Source organism: Meleagris gallopavo, chromosome 2 (genome assembly GCF_905368555.1).
Source record: "Meleagris gallopavo chromosome 2, MGAL_WU_HG_1.1, whole genome shotgun sequence".
In the NCBI taxonomy this organism is placed as follows: domain Eukaryota; kingdom Metazoa; phylum Chordata; class Aves; order Galliformes; family Phasianidae; genus Meleagris; species Meleagris gallopavo.
Genome location: NC_139405.1, coordinates 75,660,776 through 75,680,731, shown reverse-complemented (window position 1 = coordinate 75,680,731; position 19,956 = coordinate 75,660,776). Strand labels below are relative to the sequence as shown.

Genomic DNA, 19,956 nt, shown 5'->3' with positions numbered 1-19,956 from the left:
TGATAAATGAAGTACTTGCCCTTTGTGGACTTAGATGCACATCTCAGTTCATATGTCTCAGTTTCATGTAATTTTCCTAGTTTCCTATCAGCAGTTGCACTATTTAATGTTTATAGCCAAGTTTATCTCTTCCAAAAGCTTTTAGTTGGGTGAGATTTCTGTAATCCTTTGTATTCTAATTTCTTTTTTTTCCTTTTGCATCCTTCTGGCCTGGCTAATCATGGGCTAATCACGATTTTTTCTGAAGGCCTGAACTAAATTGGAGTGGTAGGGGAAAATATTAAAAAGCATTCTGCTCCATGCCATACTGAATTTTCCTTAGTGAACTGTAGGCTGTTTCATTGGCGGCAGAAATTTGAAACCATAGAAATGCACTTGACTTTATTTTCATGTCTACAGTGGCCTCTCTATGCATCCTTGGCAGCAAAAGGATCTATAACATGAACATAAATGTGATTTACTTTTCTGGAGGGTGTAAGTGAGAAATTTACATGACTTTTGAAACACTGAAAATGATGGAATATTTTGTTCCATTTATTATATTTAGTTGGAATGAACCTTTGTATTCAATTATAATCAGTTGATTTTGAAGTGGAATAGTCTTCAAAAATAGAAACAAACCCTTATGCCTTAAGTGATTTCCAAATTTTATAGTTTTTTGATAATCATGTGCTTCTCCTATTGTAGCTGTAGCACTTCTTACATTTATTTTTACCTAGTGTTAACTCCATTGCTCCACAGAAGTTTATTTTAAAGAACTGTGACAAAACTGGCATGCTTTAATTTATGGAAAAGCCCCAGTACTGCTGTAATACAAACTGAACTCCTCTTTCATATAAGCTGAAAGTCACAAATATGGCAGAATGTACATTTAATATGTATTTTAATTGTGTCTAAGCTTTCAGTTTCTAGTAGCATGAAGACAAATCATGTAACTTAGCCTAGCATTTCAAGACTGTGCTTCTTAAAGAGTATATTATTAGATCCAAATGCATTTTCCTGACAGTTAGGATATTTGTTTTTTATGAAAAAATGAATATGATTTTTAAATTATTATTTATTATTTATTTTTATTTAGAGCTGATTTACTAAGATTAATCTTGCTTTACAGATTGATGGTGCTGGACTTGCAACCTGCATTGAACTGTGTGTGAAAGCCTTGCGCTTGGAATCCAGTGAAAATGCAGATGTCAAGATATCTATTTGCAAGACTATTTCCTGTTTGCTTCCAGATGATTTGGAGGTTAAACGTGCTTGTCAGTTGAGTGAATTTCTTCTTGAACCCACTGTGGATGCATACTATGCTGTTGAAATGCTCTATAATCAACCTGATCAAAAGTACGATGAAGAGAATCTTCCAATACCAAATTCATTGCGCTGTGAGCTCTTACTTGTACTGAAAACTCAGTGGCCTTTTGATCCAGAATTCTGGGACTGGAAAACTCTAAAGCGTCAGTGTCTGGCACTGATGGGAGAGGAAGCATCCATTGTGTCATCAATAGATGAACTCAATGATAGTGAAGTTTATGAGAAGGTTGAGGATTGCCAAGAAGAGACTAAAGAAACTTCCATGAATGGGTTTGCTGGCAGTTTTGATGAAGCTACAAGCCTTCTTAAAGGTATTAGAGATGAAAAGCAGAAAAAGAGAGAAATTAAAAAACTCAGAGAGAGAGGATTCATATCAGCTAGATTCCGGAACTGGCAAGCGTATATGCAGTACTGTGTGTTATGCGACAAGGAATTTCTAGGTCACAGAATAGTTAGGCATGCTCAAAAACATTATAAAGATGGAATTTACAGTTGTCCTATTTGTGCCCAAAATTTTAATTCTAAAGAAAACTTTGTTCCCCATGTAACTTTGCATGTTAAAAAATCCAGCAAAGAGAGACTGGCTGCTATGAAACCGCTGAGAAGATTAGGAAGACCTCCTAAAATAGCAGCTACCAACGAGAATCAGAAAACCAATTCTGTATCCAAACAGGAGCAACGACCCATTAAGAAGAACAGTCTCTATACAACAGACTTCATTGTATTTAATGATAATGATGGCTCTGATGATGAGAATGATGATAAAGATAAACCATATGTACCAGAGATAGTGCCAGTTCAAAAGCCACTACCTGTTAATGAATTCACTTGCCCTGTAACGTTTTGTAAAAAAGGCTTTAAGTATTTTAAAAATCTAATAGCACATGCAAAGGGGCATAAGGATAATGAAGAAGCTAAACGTTTTCTAGAAATGCAAAGCAAAAAAGTGATTTGTCAGTACTGTAGACGACATTTTGTAAGTGTTACTCACCTGAATGATCATTTACAAATGCACTGTGGCAGCAAGCCTTACATCTGCATACAGATGAAATGTAAGGCTGGTTTTAACAGTTATGCTGAGCTGCTAACTCACAGGAAGGAGCATCAAGTCTTCAGAGCAAAGTGTATGTTTCCTAAATGTGGGAGAGTGTTTTCTGAAGCCTATTTACTGTATGATCACGAAGCACAACACTATAATACCTATACCTGCAAATTCACAGGCTGTGGGAAAGTCTACCGTTCTCAGAACGAACTGGAAAAGCATCTTGAAGAACACAACAAGCAGCCTGAAAAAGTGCAACAGCCTGAAGGCCAGACTAATCAGTCTGGTCTTAGTCAACCTTCTAAAGCTAATGAAAGTACTGATGGAGTTGCTGTTAAAGAGGAATCAGCATCAGCTCCAGCTGACAACCAAAGTAGTTTTACTGAAGGAGAAAACTATGTCTGGAATGAAATCAAAGCAGAACCGGTAGGGAGTGAAAGTGTAAATACATCCCCAAGTATGCTGCAGCAAAGTGATTCCTTGCCTAATGCTGCTCCAGAAGAGGCTGCTGCAGGTTCAGTGAAGACGGAGGTAGCAATTCCAGTGAGCAGTGTTCAGATGCTTGCAGTTAACCAGAAGATCCGAGATAACTTTGTAAGAAGAGGTAAATTGGCTGCTACTACCAGTAAAGTAGATACCACTAAATCTGGAGCCCAGCAATTGTGCTCAACAGTTGATTCTTGTCTTCCAGTTTTCCAAGAAAGAAAGGAAGAGAATTGCCTCAATCAGTCTAAGAATGTTCAAAATATATCTGTGAGTTCGAACACACTAAAACCAGAAGCCCTTGAATCAAAAAGCTTAGAAGGGCAAGTAAACATTGTAAACACACTTAGCATGCAGAATCAGGCAGGGTACCGAAACAGTGTTCCCATTTCCAAACTTGAAATTGAAGACAGTATTAAAGCTGCAGCTAATCTATATAACCTACCTTTAAAAACTTTAGAAAGTATTACATTTATTCCATCACAGCCTAGCATAAATAATTCTTTAGTTCCAACTGTGTCACCAGCAGCACCAGTTCAGAAATTTAGTTGTCAGGTTGAGGGGTGTACTCGAACATATAACTCATCACAGAGCATTGGCAAACATATGAAGGCAGCACACCCTGATCAATATGCTACTTTTAAAATGCAACGTAAAAATAAGAAACCACGAAAATCCAGCAATTTACAAAACGTTGAAAACGATGAAAAGATTGTCTGTCTGATGCCATCTCAAGTGGGCAATCCCAGTGGTGCTGCTTTTACTGCACAGAACAAAACTAATTCGAATCCCACCTGTTCCAGTCAAGCGCAACACCTCTCAAGTACACTTTTCCCAACTCACTTAGAAAATTTGACCAATCCTGTGTTGCCTGTAGTGGAAAGTGTTATAAATCCAAGTTTGTCTACTCGTATTAAAAGTGAGCCTGAAAGTGTTTTATGTTCACAAATGGAAAATCTGTCTGGTGTAACCTTGCCTTCCCAGTTGGAAGATCTGGCAAAAAGAGTTATGCCTCTGAATATTGATGGCAGTTCAGATCCTTTTCTTCCTTTGCCTGCAGAGAATGGTCCAATGTCTCTTTTTCCTTCGCCATCAGAAAACGCCCCAAGCTCAGTCTTCTCACAACTGGAAAACAACACAAACAACTTTTCATCACAATTAGAGGGAAACAGCAATTCTGCTTTCCCAAAAGAGGAAACTATTGATCAATTGTTTCCTTCACGAGTGAATAATGAAAACAACTTCAGTGAAACCAGTTCTCAACATCCAACTTCAGAAAAAGTGAAAAAGGACCGTGCCCGGGTTCCAAATGGAAAAGAAAGGAAGCCAAAACATAACAAGCGGGCAAAATGGCCAGCAATAATTAGAGATGGTAAATTTATCTGTAGCAGGTGTTTCCGAGTTTTTACTAATCCTCGATCACTTGGTGGTCACTTATCTAAGAGGTCATATTGTAAGCCTCTTGAAGGATCAGAAATTTCTGCAGAAGCTCTGCAAGCTAATGGACAGTCTTTGCTTGCTAGTATGATTCTTTCCTCAAATTCATTAAGCTTGCAGCAACCCCAGGAGCCTACTTTCAATCCGGAATTATGCTTTAAAGATCCAGCATTCCTGCAATTGCTTGCATCTGAAAATCGTTCTACGGCCTTACTGCAGACCATGTTCCCACGGGCCAGTGTGCCTAACTTTAATACCAGTGGAAATGAGGAAGGAAATCAAATTATAAAACAAGCTTTGGAAACCGCAGGCATTTCAAGTACCTTTGATACCACGGAGGTACTTCCACATATAGTTACAACAAGTTGCGTCACTGGTACAACTCAAATAAATGCAGCTGTTCTTCCCAATTCAACCATGTCACCTCTATTGCAGACAGTCTGCAACCCAAGTACTCTGCTAACAGACCAAAACAGGACCCTCAATACCAAAATTCCTTCAGTAAACGAGTGCAAGAGTTTGCCTGTTTTTGCAACAGATGATTTAATGCTGAAGACAATTGAAAATGGCCTATGCTCTAGCTCATTTTCTAATTCTGCTGCAGCAGCACAAACCTTTGCAGGGAACGCTTCACGAGTTTCAGTTATAAGTACTCCCAATAATTCAGTATCAAATAACTCAAATAAGAAGGGAACCAGTGCTTCAAAGAGGAAGAGAAAAGCAACTACACCCTTAGTTGCACCAAACATAGCACAGAAAGTAGCAGTAAATAATATAACAACAGGACTTCTAGCCAAAAGCTCTGAAGGAAACATGGAAACACAGGGAGATAATTTTCAGTCCAACTTGGTAGCAAATTGTGATTCCCAAGCAGTGGCAGAAAATCTCACACAGAAACTCAATAATGCTGACAATCAGTTATTCGTGGCCAGTGTCAAAGAGAACTTCAGAACAAACCTTGAGACTCGTACAACATTAACAGTGAAAGCTGAAAATGGGGATTCCCAAATGATGGCTACAAATTCTTGTGTGCAGACCAATTCAGAGGAGCAGATTTCAGAAGACAATGTTATTCAGAACTTTGAAAAAACTCTTGAAATAATTAAAAGTGCCATGAATTCACAGATGCTTGAGGTGAAAACTGAGGTTCAGGATACTGGCACTGCTTCGGGACAGAATTTGCAAGTAAATAACACACAAACTTCTTCAGGAAATTCTTCAAGTAGTGTGCTGTTACCCGCTCACACACAGTTTGCAGTGCATTCAGGGAATGTCACTGCTGCAAAGACTAACTCTACTCAGTCTGAAACATCTCAAAAAGTTGATAATCAAATACTGGAAATTTTGGAGGGCTTACAAAAACTGAAACTCGAAAATGATTCATCCATTCAGGTCTCTGAGAGTGTTTGCCACTGTCCCCCAGCAGATACTCTAGCACCAGCAGTTCCCGTTGTACCAGTTGAAAACAAGCCCCTCGTCCAGATATCTTCAGAAACGATTATTCACTTTAGTGACAAAGTTAATAAGCCTTTTGTGTGTCAGAATCAAGGTTGCAACTATAGTGCAATGACAAAAGATGCATTGTTTAAACACTATGGCAAGGTTCATCAGTACACTGCAGAAATGATACTGGAAATTAAGAAACATCAGTTAAAGTACGCCCCATTCAAGTGTGTTGTTGCTAGTTGTCCAAAGACATTTACGCGAAACTCTAATCTCCGAGCACACTGCCAGCTTGTACATCATTTTACAACGGAAGAGATGGTAAAATTAAAAATCAAAAGGCCTTACGGCAGAAGGTCTCAAAATGAAATTGTAAACACAACTTCACAACCTGTTGAAATAAATTTGCAGACACTAATAACAGAAAACAAAACTGCACCTCCGTTGGACAAAGAAGGTCAGATAAAGGAAGCTCTAGAGCCTGTAAATGTCTTGGAAAAGTTACTACCTGAGAAAAATATTCCTGAAAAACTGGAAACGCCTCCCCAGGTGATTTCCGTTCCATTGGAGCAGCATAACGCAGACACTTTCGGTAACGCAGAGGCAAAAGTACACAAAGTTAGGAGGCACAGGAAAGAAAAAGATGAGAGAAAACGTCGGAAGCCCGTAACAAAACCTCTGGAGTTTCCAACCAGATACAGTCCTTACAGACCATATCGATGTGTCCACCAGGGCTGCTTCGCAGCATTTACAATTCAACAAAATCTAATTCTTCATTATCAGGCTGTGCACAAATCAGACCTTCCTGCCTTCTCTGCTGAAGTGGAGGAGGAGAGTGAGCCAGGTAAGGAGGAACGTGAGGAGACTGAAACTAAACCCACCATCAGAGAATTCAGGTGCGAGATGAGTGACTGCTCCCGAATATTCCAGGAGGTTCCTAGCTTGATACAGCATTACATGAAGCTTCATAACATGACCCCTGAGCAAATCAGAAACATGAAACCAGCTCCAGAGGCAGGAAGATTTTCTTGTGATCAGTCTCAATGTAAATCCTCATTTACAGTGTATTTCAACTACGTTACACATCTTGAGACAGATCATGGTGTTAAGATAAGGCCAAACAAGGTAGAAGATGATGGTGTATTCAAGTGTGATTGTGAGGGCTGTGACCGTATTTATGCTACTAGATCTAACCTCCTGAGGCATATTTTTAATAAACATAATGACAGGCATAAAGATCATCTCATAAGACCCAGAAGGCTGACACCAGGTCAGGAAAACATTTCAAGCAAAGCAAACCAGGAGAAACCAGTGAAGTCCAAACAGAGAGGACTGAAAAACAAATCAGGAAAGGAAAGTAGCAGGCTGCCGGAGAAAACAAAACGAAAGAAAAACGTTAACTTGGAAAACAAAAATTCAAAACCAATGCAAATTCAGGAAAATAAGGCTTATTCACTGAAACGTGGAAAGCACGTGTTTTCTATAAAAGCTAGAAATGAGGCATTATCTGAATGTACAAGCAGATTTGTTACTCAGTATCCATGTATGATAAAAGGATGTTCTTCTGTAGTTACAAGCGAAAGTAACATCATAAGACATTACAAATGCCACAAATTGTCCAAGGCCTTTACTTCACAACACAGAAATCTTCTCATTGTATCTAAAAAGCACTCTGTGCCAGAAGTAAAAGAAGTACCTTGTGAGCAAGAGGAGACTGACAAAGAAATTGATGTGGAAGGAACAGAACCAAATTCGGTAGTAAGCAATAATGATTCAAGCACACCGACGTTACCGCAAAAAGAAACTGAGAAAGGTGAGAAGGATGAAGTGGATGAACTAACAGAACTCTTCATTACTAAACTGATTAACGAGGATTGTTCTAGTGCTGAAAATCAAGCAAAAATATCTTCCAGTGTAAATAATGACTCGCAGGAGACCAACTCCTGCCCCTCAGAGAAGCAAAAATCAAACAACTTAAAAAGAGCAAACAAAGAAAAAAATGTATCTCAGAATAAGAGAAGAAGAACTGAAAAAGCAGAGGAGGTGCTGCCTGCTGAAGTGAGTAACCTGCACAGGGAGGAAGAGACTGCAGTTGCTATTCAGACAGCCGAAGAGCAGCCTGCAGCTTTTGACTGGAGTTCATTTAAGCCTATGGGTTTTGAAGTTTCATTCCTCAAGTTCCTTGAAGAGTCTGCTGTGAAGCAAAAGAAAAGCACTGAAAGAGACCACCATAGCAGCGGAACCAAAAAAGGATCTCATTCAAACACACGAAAATCTAACGAGAAGACCTCCTTAGCAACAAGTAATAATGTCACTTGGTCATCTTCTGCAGCTGAAACCTTTGTACAGTTTGCCAATCCATCACAGCTTCAGAGCTGTGATAATGTAAAGATAGTTTTAGACAAGACTTTTAAAGACTGCACTGAGCGTGCGTTGAAGCAACTTCAGGAAATGAGACCTACCGTCAATTTGAGAAGACTTGATGAACACTGGGAAAATGATCCAGAAGTTACAGCTGCAAAAGAAAGAAAGGGTAATGAGAAGGGCAGTCAAAACTGAAACCCTAATGTGTGTAACCATTACCTGTAATAAAGTTTATTTTGAATAGGAAGCCATCACGCATGCTAGTAACTGTCGAGCTCTTTTATTTTGAGGTGGTTTAATCTAGAGAAAAACATGACGTTTGTCATGTAAATTTTCAGTTGTTTTTATCCCTATGGGACTTGAAGAACAGAATAATTGCTTCAGCTTTGTAAATACTTGATCAGAACCTCAACTTTCTATCAAATTGTCCTTTCCATGAACTAAATCTTTGTGAATTGTCTGTGATTGGTATCTTTCACCAGGTCACTGCTCATGTACAACAGTACTCTTTATTTGTAGATACATTTTTTTTTTGTATATATTTATTATTGTAAATCATTTGCTGCCACCAGCAGTCTGTAAGTCTAAACTATTAAATGACACATTTATATTCAGAATTTTAATTGTAACTAAGTGATCAAGTTTTTAAAACTGTCCTTTAATCATTTTAAATTAAGACCTTTTGAACTAAAACTAGTTAAGTCTCCCATATCCAGTTTATTTTGCGTAAAGCATTTATTTACAGGAGAGGAGCTGGATAAGATCACACTTCATAGGTCCAACATACTGACACACTCATTTTTGTACATTTTAACATGCAGTATCTACGGATGATACTCACGTGTAGTTAACTCATAAATATAATAGTTTTCTTATAGCTACATTTTTTCATGGCTTTTAATTGGATACAAAGCATTTATGATTCCATAATAAAAAATGGAAATGTGAATAAAATAGTTTGCTACATCGGAGATTTAAAACAATATTTGGTATTAAAGAATCCATTGTGAATGTGATAGAAAATTAGTAGTGTGGAGCAGTGTATATATTTGAGGTGGTGATTTGTGAAGTAGCCCAGTATTGCCTTAAATAAAATCACATTTCATTTCTTGTTTTATACATGTGATCTTATAAAGGTTATTTTTGTTTCTGTAACTTAGATTGGTGTATAGTTTAATTTTTGTTAAAAAATCAAAAAATCCAAAAACAAACCTTCAGAAACCGTTTCTGTAAATAGTGGGTTTATAAAACAGATGGTTTATTTTGATAATACCAGTTTGGTATCTATCTATAAAACGCGTGAGTCCTTACCGTCAAAAACTGAATAAACAAAGGCACTTTCTGAAAGGGAAGTGAGATTGTGATCTTACAGATACGCTCAGTGGTTGTGCTCTCTTGATGGCACGGGCTCTCCCTGCACTCCTTTGCCCCTTGCTGACTGTTTGGCACCGCTTGTGCCACCTCTGTCTTTTCCACACTGGAAGGAGCCCCCAGAGCAGTGCCACGCGTAGCACTTGGCTTCGGGGCGCTTCCTCTGTATGCTGCTAACTGACATGGCGGGTGTCCGGTTTGTTGAGTAACCAAAAGAGCAAATGTGATAATGGGAGCTGTCGGTATCTAGGGATCTGTGGCATTGTTGTTGGTATGCGATTGTGCGCGGCTCAGATGGGACAAGCCAGCTGGATTGTGCGGTACCAAAAATTTCTCTTGGATTATTCTCATACTGGATGTGACCTACCTTCAGTAATATAAAATAGTCTTTATCTTCAGAGAGACTGGCTTGCATTTTTTTTTCTATAAATTTGTCTTGCCATGTAAAGCTTTGCATTAAATGCTTCACCTGATTGATTGTTTTTAAACCATTCACCTGGAATCTTTGATGGTTGACTTGAAGATCAATTCAGATGGCAGGCTTTTACAGCAAAACAAAGGGACTGGTTTCAAGAGTGATGATTTTGTATGAAAAAGCAAGAAGGCAGCAGCGTTTCAGCCTCGGAAATAGGTCTTCTTTTGCTCTCTGGTGCTAAGTTGTATGCCTTTTTACAAAGCATTTGCTTCCTTCTGTACAGGGTCCATTTGCTCATGTAAACTTCATCCCTGTTGAGTGATCAAACTCTACCAGGTTAGCAAATCAAAGGTACAATCTGAAAATGGTAAAAGCAGAATAGATGCTGTGTTTTCATAGAATTGTAGGGGTTGGAAAGGACCTCCAAGAGACCATTGAGTCCAACCTCCCTGCTAAACAAGGTTTCCTACAATAGGCTGCACAGGTGGGAATCTGGATATTTTCTCTAGGAGAGATCATAACTGCATGGTGCCGTGTGCGGGGGAGGGGACCACGTTGGGAGCTGCACTGGAGATCTGCTGTCCTCAGAAGTACCTGAGGGTAAGAGGATGCCCACAGACCCCTCGATTGTTCATTTTTGGAAGACCAGTTCATCACTTTTTGTGTTACGTAAATCAGTGTATCCAACAGAAACATTCCCAGTTACAGTTACTGCAGGATTTGTCCTTTTTAGACTGAGAATAGCATAAAACTGATTAGGCACATAATGTTACAGTAGGATGCCATTTCAGAAAAATAAAATGTAGTGCCATACACATCCAGGACATAAGTTCTAATTCTGATCTGAGTGTAGAATCTGAATTACTGAGAATGAAATTTTTAACATTCTATTATTGTCATCCCAATCAATTCACATTTTTTAGAACCAGTATAGTCATTGCCCCTCGTATCACGTTCCCTGTTAGATGGATACCGATGGCCTGTTCAACAGGTAAACCAGTGTGGTATTTTTCCTTTAAAACAAGTAAGATTTAAATAAGGGGCTGAAGGGAGGGTTCACTTTAAGATCTCATGGAGTGCAGAGGGTGTTGTAGTTTGGTAAAGCCACCTGCAGAAGTTCTCGATGAGACGCATTTCCTTGGTACTTGCATTTGGGTGTTTCACTACGAGCGATGTGTGATACCTTTGTACATGCTGTACTGACAACTCCTGCAGACCCACACCCCAGTCCTGCCCATAGGATGGGATTCGGGATGGTGGCACCTCTTCAACCCATGGGGTACCCCAGCAACATCCAGCCCCCCTCTCCCCACATTCTTCCTCCCTCTCTCTCCCCATTACCTGGGGCCTTGCAGCTCCTGCTTCCCCTCTGCTGGGCCCAGTTTGGCTCTGGCTGGTGCCTCAGTATGGAGGGGTGACAGGGTACAGGAGGTGAGGGACGAGGGGAAAGCCATCTGCAGACAGGGAAGTACTTATCTTCCATGATGTTTTTTTTCCAACTTCATCTCTCAGAAGGTGAGATTACCTGGGTTTTAAAGGACACTAGGATTTACATAAGCTTTGGATCTTTTTAATGTTTGCAGAGATGTTTTAAAATACGAATGAGGTAAATATTTTTGTATGAATGTGCACTGAGCTATTATGGTATTTTTCCATTACAGTTGAGGGCTCAGGTCAGCTTTGTAGCAGCTACTGTGTGTTTAAGGAAGCAGTACTTTTAGCCTTCAAAAATGAAAAAACAGCATTTGAATTGAAAACTTTGGCATTTTGTCTGTACAGGTGATGTAGAAGTCGAATACATTTTAAAAATCCCACTGACTTTTAGTTTAGGACTTGAGGTCTACAAACTCAACGTGAGCCAAAAATGGAAGCATGAACGACTAAGGAGATGGAGGGGTGAGTGATGTGGGCTGGAGGAGGAAGGGGCATACAGGTGGGAAAAGGCTGGGACGAACCAGGCTGAGAGCAAATGCTGGACAAAGAGCGAGGGTGCCAAAAGCAGACAGGTTTCTGTTTTCTCATTAAGTAAAATCTGGCACAGCTGCCATCTGTGATGCTTGTTTCCTTTTTGTTAGCTCTGCTAAATGCAGATTATGGTTAGCAATGCAGCTAATGATGTAAAACCACCTGGCTGTTTGCTGCCAGTGAGTCAGGGCTCACGGAGACGGTCCAGAATACTTTCCTGGTATATTTTCCATATGAAGTACTGGTTGAATCGAAACCGAAATGTCCTTTGATATGGGAAATTATGAAATGGGAAATTATCATTTCAGGACTGTTCAGGATAGGAATTCAGAACATTTCAGGATAGGAATTAGTGAGAAATAAAACCTTGCGTAAGTACTCCAAAACTACTTTTTCATTGATGTGCTGCTGTCTCAGATCTGTCTTCAACAATTATGAAATAGTCCTTATGGAAACACTGTTTTTGCCTTGATAGTGTTGCCATTGTCTTAAGAAACAATACCTTAGGGTATGAAAGGAACAAGTTAATGCTCATTTTCTTACCAAAACTGACACAGAGCTGATGGGCAATAGTTTTCCTTCATGCAGTTCTTGATGGGTATTATGTAGTAGCTGTGAAGGCTTCTAGTTGCATTTCTATCCCAAGCCATTCTGTGTATGTGGAGCTTTAACAGAAAATATTGGGAGTTTTGTAAAGCACATTGTCTCGACACACACACTGGTGCAGCACCGTGCGAGATGTAACACTAACTGGCCACAAGCCGGTATTGGAGGCTGCTGTCACTAAGTGCAGCAGCAGATGGGTATTTGTGTTTCTTATGCAATTAAATTTATTGTAGAAATAAAGGAGAAGGGAAAAAAAAAAAAAAAAAAAAAAGCCAACTCACACAAGCTTGAAAATCACAGTCAAAATTTTTTTCAAGATTAATTCCGTGACTGCCACCCCAGTACTCATAATAGTGATGCTTTGTGACCTCAGCTGGGGTACTGGGAATGAAAAAATAGTTAACATGCTTTTGGTACCATTTTCTCCTCTTCTACCCCGGCACAAACAATGAAATCAGTTCAGCATTCAAGCAGTTCTGCTCTTTGCAGGCAGCCCTTTCTCTAAAGAGCGTGTTTTCCTCAGATTCAGCACTGACATCGGTTCTTTGATCACAGCAAAGGAAGGAGAATATTTCCCTGAAGTAAGTCTTTATAGGCATTGGTTTCTGATATCTCAGAGCTTTAAGTTCAACAGAATACAAATGTCTATCCCCTTCCTGTTAGCCTGTGTTGCATCCGTAATGAAGAGCAGCAATGCATAGCCTTCAGGAGATGTTTACGTTGTTAGTACAAGAGGTATTCCACAAACAGCTATGTGAGCTGGTCTGCATCACCATGGGCTTGGCGAGGTGTGTTTGCCTCTTATTGTTTTTTGGCTTTTGAAATGTTTCATATTAGGCTGCTGCAATGGGTCTGGGACTATCCAGCTCATTTGGAGTGGCTGTTGTGTGCCAGCCCTTCTGGTTACTGTCTCAACACGTATCAGATCTACCTACTTGGCAAATGCTGTCAATCCCTTTACTGTTCAGTGTCTTCATTCCAGGTTCTTCCAGCTCTGGATACAAAAAGCCTCTTTTTGCTTGTACCAAAGCAATTCTGTGTAATTTCCAAATGCAGCTGTTTGAACAATTGTTTCAGTCTGATTTATCATAAACATTTGTGTATATATTAAAACTTCATGGAATTTTCATGCCTCTACACCTTTTGTTTCAACACGAACGGATCTAGATAATGCTGAATATGACATACATCATGAATTACAAGTAATGGGGGGAGGGAACTAACAGAGGGACAGTTCTTCCTTGGTAACTGTAACTGTAAGGACTGATGAGAGCAGAGCGTGTAACAAGAAGGTGTTCTCTGACCTTGCAGGTCAGTGGGGTGCGTTTTTCATTTCCCCCCTGTACATTCAGCAGCGGGGACGGGGAGCTGTTGTGGGCTGATTCTGCAGCTGCTGCTCTCTTGTGACCACAGATTCCAGATTTGTGGCCAACACTTGCTGAACCTTGAAGTTTTTTGATGTACCTCTTCAGGGGACGCTTCATGGAGCATTTGCAAGTGAGACAACTCAGTTCACTTAAATGTAATACAACGCACAGGCATGAAGTTGCCACCAGAAAATAGAGGAAAATCAACTTCTTGGTGGTTTTGGAAATATAGCTGTCAACAATATTAAGACATGGTCTGACTTTACGTTTCACGAGATGTGGTACTTTGAAGTTCTATACTGTTTCACTGGAGTTATCATTTAAGAAGTGCTCTAAACTTTATTCCAAACATTTTATATTTTTTTTTTTACAATTTCTTTTCCACATAAGCATTCCCCAGGTGCTTTTTGGTGAAGGTTTTCTCAAGGTGCCATTGGCAGCCAGACTCCTCAAAGGTAAACGAGGACCTAAGATGGCACTGAGAGCAAATGCATTCTCACCTTCCCAACCAGGCCCACCTCCCAGTTCGATGTGGATCCTGGAGGACACCAAGCTCTTTTATTTGCAAGAGTGAAAAGTACATCTGTTCCCAGGGGACAGAATAGGTGGGAAATGTGAGATTGGAAATTTGAGGAGTTTTCACATCTGTATGTTTGATCTTAATGTCCTCATCTGATCTACTGATCTGCAGGCTCTGCTTAGCAAGAAAGAAAATGTACCTGTTGTAGCAGCAGTTAGTACTGGTGAATGAGTCTGAGTGCCAGCAGTAACCAGGCCACTGCATTACCAAGCTCAGCACAGATAGGAAACCACTTTTGCTGTCCCTTGAGCTCACTGCTCATAATGACCTCTGCCTATGGCCAGGGTTCTACTATAAAACAAGGTTATTTGCTCCAGCATCGATACCATCAGAGCTGGTGACATTCTCAAGGAGCTGAGGTAGGCCATAGGAATGAATGTATCCCTGATTTACCTTGGGAAGGATGTTGACAAAAGGTATTCTCAGAAATTGTTCCACAACCACTCCTTTATGCTGCAGGTAAAAAGAACTAGCAGAGGAATATCAGTTGGCTGATATTCTATCAGTTGTATAGTCTTAAATATATTTGGCTCAATGCTGAGAAACTTAGAACGATCTCTATCCACAAGCCCCAGGGGTCGCAGAGCTTGTTTCATGGTGGTGTTGTTCTACCATGAGCACAGGTCTCGCACAGGTAATGCCCTTCTTCCTCCTCCTCTCGTGAATCACTTTTCCCCTGGATGTGACTTGGACACCCCTTGCCACCAACACACATCCTGTGGTGAGACACAAGCAACCAGAAGACCTTTGGCATCCCGTGTTCCCCTCAGTTATAGAAGTGACTTGCATTGCTCCCTGAACCCTACATACATACTCTGCTGAGCAATCTGAATGCTCCATTAACTCTGGGTCATGGAATGACATTTAATGGGTAAAGTGTTTGAGTAATGCCACTGTTGCTGAACACATCAAATATGAGTTAACTTCATTGTTGTTGAACATATAAAACAATTATATCTGTCCTTCAATGAGGTCTACAGAAGGTTGGGTAATGTGCATGGAATAATGCATCCATCTAGATTTCAATTAGTCTGCTAATTTAATTACTTTAAAAGCAGAAAACCTGTCTTTGCACAGAGGAAAATGGGGGAAAAAGGTAAGAAAATGTAAGAAAGAAAAAAAAACCCTACTCAGAAGAAGTGGGGAAAGTGTACAAAGAGTTATGGGCACAAAGGGGCTAGACAGCTTGGAGCAAGTAGGCAAAAGTGCTGTGTTACTGGAAATAGAGATGGAAGGGTGAGAAAGAGCAGAAAGAATGTGTGCCTGGGAACTGTGGGTCTGTGGCTTCTGCACAGGGAAACAGAACTAGCCTTGCAGGCTGAGATGAAAAATCACTTTTTTTTCTGATATTAACATTGCTAATCAAGGGTTTTTGTTATACCTCTCCTGTTATACTTAACCTTTTCTTTTCTTGACAGGGAAAGATCCATAATCAGTGTCAAATGAGGCAGAGAACAGGAACAGAGAATCACAGAACTTAATAAAAGCATGATCTCAGGACTTTTCTTTTAAAACACCAAGGATCAGCTCAGTGCTTTGAGAAAAGGAAGAAAAAAGCACAGGCACAAAGGTTTCTGTAAATAAACAAATAATAAAACTTAACTTTAAATCTTCATTTTGTAATTGCATTTTCCCCTTATTTTGTTTGCTGATATAAGGAAGTGTTTCACTGTTGCTGATGCTCTGTGCTTGTTTCATGGAATTCCCACATCTTCCCTCCTACCTAGCAGCAGTGTAAAGTCCACAGGCTGAGAAGCACAGGGTCTACTTCATTCTCTGACCGTAAGAATGCTTTGTCATGCTGACAGCTCTCCCTGACAGATTTTTGTCCAGCTTGTTCTTAAGTTTATGGAAGCTCCACTGCCACCCCTGCATAACACATCTATCCCAATGCTGTCCTGCAGAAGAAGAGGCAGCAAGAAACCCCGCAGAAACACAGAAGCATGGTCTAGCTCCATTCAAAGTCACCTCACCAAGCTGGATACACACCAGCTCTCACTTAAGCACTGGCAATAGGAGCTGAACTGCTGCCAGAAGTCATTCACCTTGCAGTGCCTTTGCTTCTGGATCAACAGTCAGAGTGCCATTGCGAGTGGATTTCCAGGCCCTTGTGTAAGAGCCAACAAGTGAATGCAGAGAGGTCAGAAAAATTAACTTTGTTCACATAAACTGTTTCTTATAAAATGAATAAAGGGGTGTGTTGTATTGCTACATATTGCTTTTTAAGGCACTTTGGAAACCAGCTGAATAAGGCGTATAATTCTGATAAGCCCTGACAAAGACAGCCCCGTTGCTCTGCGGTCTGGTCACGCTTGCTTGGACCACTGCTTGTTGCAGTGAAGAAGACTTCGTGCTCCTCAGACTGATGCAAGCACAGGTTTCCCAACCCAGTTAATCATTAGATGCTTCCACTGGAAGTGGAGGCCCCTGGACAACACATGTAAAGGTACTGGCTATAACTTGCTTTTCTCCCACTGATCAACAAAGAGTGATCTCCAGACTCTTTGCATTGAATTTCATTGATGTGAACTCTTCGTTAACACGTAATGAGACATGGAGCCTTCCCCTGAAAACACCATTAACCTAGGCAGAGAAATCCATGCTGTGGAGGAGGAGATGTCCATGAGGTGAGGCTTATCCCACATCACCCAGGACACCAGGACCAGAGCTAAGAAAAGCCCAGTCCATTGCCTTCATTTTCCATGTCTTATTTATTTATTTTAGCCACTCACTAGAAAAGAGAAGACTAGACAGGAGATGGTTCATCTGGCTGGTTTGGGATTACGCCTGACTTTGTGTGGCTTGAGACAAATCCCTTTCTTTTCTGGGCTTCAGTCCCTTAGCAGCCAAACATCCATTTCTTAGAAAATATCACACACAGACTACATCTTCAGTCAGTTTTCATAACCTTAAGCATGCTTGGTGTTCTTTTTTACAGCTAGTAGAAGCTTGTTTTGTATTTGGGAAAACCACAACCACCACTTAACAGCCCAGCAGCTGCTGGGTGTGATGCTTTGCCAGCTGCTAATTGCTGTGGTCTGTTCTCCACAGCAGATGAATGTTTTTTGAGAGAGGGCAGACACAGTTTACTGTTTTCTTTGTTATTTTGTTAAATTATATAATTTAAAAAAATTAATCTCAGAGGAATCTAAAATGACTTAAGAAAATTGTGGTGTCTCTATGCAACCAACACAACTGTGGCAGCGTTTTCTATCAACTTCATGCCAAACAGATCTCTCATCTCTCCCATGCTCTCCCATGCAGACAAAAACTCCCTCTGCAGCAAATGATCTTCAGCCATAATAAGCGTCACAGCTTCATTCAGGCTACTATTGTAAGGTTTTTGACAAATCTTATAAAAATGAATTGACAAAATCAAAAGATTTCCACCTGAACAAGCAGTAGAAACAAAGTCAGTAATCAATGGCTACCCTGAAGTTCGTACCTCTTTGGTAATTACCAGCAAGGCAACGAGAGCAAGATTATGTCTGTGTTTTGTTCTGGCAGATGGGAGGCTTCCGTGAGGCTGTTATCAAGCCTAACATTAGAAAAACAACCTCTCATTTGTATTTTATGACAAGAAACTCTAACTTACCTGTGTAGCAGTGAGTGATTACAGCTGGCCCCCCCGTTTTCTAGTTGCATTAGCAATCAGCAGTTCATTTCCAAGAAAGGGAGTTGCTGCTTGAAGCCTTGAAAATGGAAACTGCTCGTCTCCTAGGTAATATAAACTAAATGATGAAACCTGATCATCCCTTCTGGCACACCATTCAGACCAGAACTGAACATGCCTGGTATCATCGGAAAGATACGAGGAAACTAATGCATTTGTTTAAAATCACAAGGCTTTATCTGCGTCCTCTGAGTGTTCATCCGTACCCACTGACAATACATCAATAACCACTAAAAGCACAAGCTGCACACCCTGTGCTTTCACCTTGGCAGAGCTGTGGGCAGTGACCAGCAATGCCTGTGAGACAGGGGCAGGGCCAGTGCCTGCAAGGCAAGAAGTAGCATGACTGTGCCAGTCCTGTGTGAACACATGCACGTACCGCGTATCCATGCAGAGCTTGCCTCTCATATGTGATTCCTGCATGAATTCACCAAAGAATCCAGCTAGCTTCCCATTTCAGATGCTCCATAATTACCAGCTTTTGTCTCATCAAACTCATGCTCTTCAGTTATTAACTTCACTGCTTCACCAAAATAGCGAAAGAGGCCTTTGGAAAATACTGTGCCCTCTTGTTAGTGTGGAGTCTGCATTTATTTATTTTTCATTCTGTCTATGTGAAAAACTTCTAATTGCTGTACAGAATGGTGGTAACCTTTCAGAGGTCATACAGATGTCCTAAGAACTTTGAATGCCACCATGTCTGCTCTTTGACAGAAAGCCCACAGTTTTATTTTAATGATTAAGCAATTGAATAAATGTGTATGTCCTGTCCTAGTGCATCTTAACGAATGTCAGTTCTTTGATCTATTCTACTTGGTCATTTTTATCTGGGATGTGGCTATATTTCTCAATCACATTACTAATAGGAACAGAAAGCCCAAATTCACTGCGTCAGGAGAGGGTCAGGTGGGGGTTAGGGAAAAGTTCTTCAGCAGAGGGAGATGGGCATGGCACAGGCTGCCCAAGGCAGTGGGCACAGTCCCAAGCTAATGGAGTTCAAGAAGCATTTGGCCAACACTGTCAGACACAGGGTTTGAGTTTTGATGATCTTGCGTGGAGCAGGGAGTTGGACTCTATGATCCTCGTGTGTCCTTTCCATGTTGGGATACACTGTGATTCTACAATTCTTATACAATTGTAGGGGGTAAAAAAAAATTGTAGGGGTAAAAAAAAATCTGAAAAAATCCCCAGCAGCCCATTTGTCCTATTAGTCAGAACTGAATGGTTATTATCAAACTGGTTAAATGTCAAAGCTGTTTTTCTTTACTTTCCTTGTTTCCTCTGTCAGTTATATCTCTATCCAACCTCGTACCCAAGTATTAGGCACTGGCTCTTCCCGCTGCATTTTGGTATGTGGTGGTGTTTGTAAGAGACAAAGTGTAGGAAGTCTGAAGAGCTCACAGCCCGCACAGCCAGAGCCCCTCACCATGCATTCTTTCTGTCAGACCTCTGAAGTTCCTACCTCTGGAGCCTTCCCAGGATCTGTGCTCCCCGACTCCAAAATGAAAGGTGCCTATATCAGAGCAAGCTATGTACAATAGGGAAAACCCAGCGCTGCAGACACTTCTCTGCTCTTTCTTTACAGGAGAAACTGGCTTTTGCCTTCCAAAGAGGATGCCCCATGTTTTTGTATCATTGTGTTCCCAACCGGAAACAGTTTGCACACTCATTAATGAAAGTACCACCAAGGTATATTTTCTCTTCCACAATGGATTCAGACAAAAAAAAAAAAAAAAAAGCTTGATCAGTATTTGCAGAATAACAATTGCTTTAATCTGGGCTGCAGAGCATGGCTGGGTGATTTTTCTGTCTCTTCAAGACAAAGCTGTTGGCCATCATTTTAAAAGGCATGTACATAATGCTATGAAATACAAAAGACTTGCTTTAACAGATTTTCTTTTT

The 19,956-nt window shown here is 40.5% G+C and overlaps 1 protein-coding gene and 1 long non-coding RNA gene across 5 annotated transcripts in view; one reads left to right on the top strand and one right to left on the bottom strand.

Annotated features, from left to right (window-relative positions):
* ZNF292 (zinc finger protein 292) overlaps positions 1–9,846 on the top strand; it is a 55,782-nt gene extending 45,936 nt beyond the window's left edge. Inside the window, exon 8 of the mRNA XM_085217672.1 lies at positions 1,112–9,846. Coding sequence (XP_085073798.1) covers positions 1,112–8,272 — 7,161 coding nt within the window. The 3' untranslated portion in view covers positions 8,273–9,846. The remainder of the gene's footprint in view (positions 1–1,111) is intronic.
* LOC146545037 (uncharacterized) lies at positions 513–18,316 on the bottom strand. 4 transcript variants are annotated; one of them, XR_014881487.1, is made up of 6 exons: positions 17,977–18,314; positions 12,372–15,097; positions 11,205–11,388; positions 9,945–10,174; positions 8,176–8,228; positions 513–3,958 (listed from the first exon to the last, which is right to left on the bottom strand). It is a non-coding gene; the product is annotated as an uncharacterized LOC146545037 (long non-coding RNA). The 4 variants fall into 4 exon arrangements; XR_014881485.1 differs by having other exon boundaries at positions 11,205–15,097; positions 17,977–18,316; XR_014881486.1 differs by having other exon boundaries at positions 11,205–12,493; positions 17,977–18,304.
* Between the last annotated feature and the right edge of the window lie 1,640 nt (positions 18,317–19,956).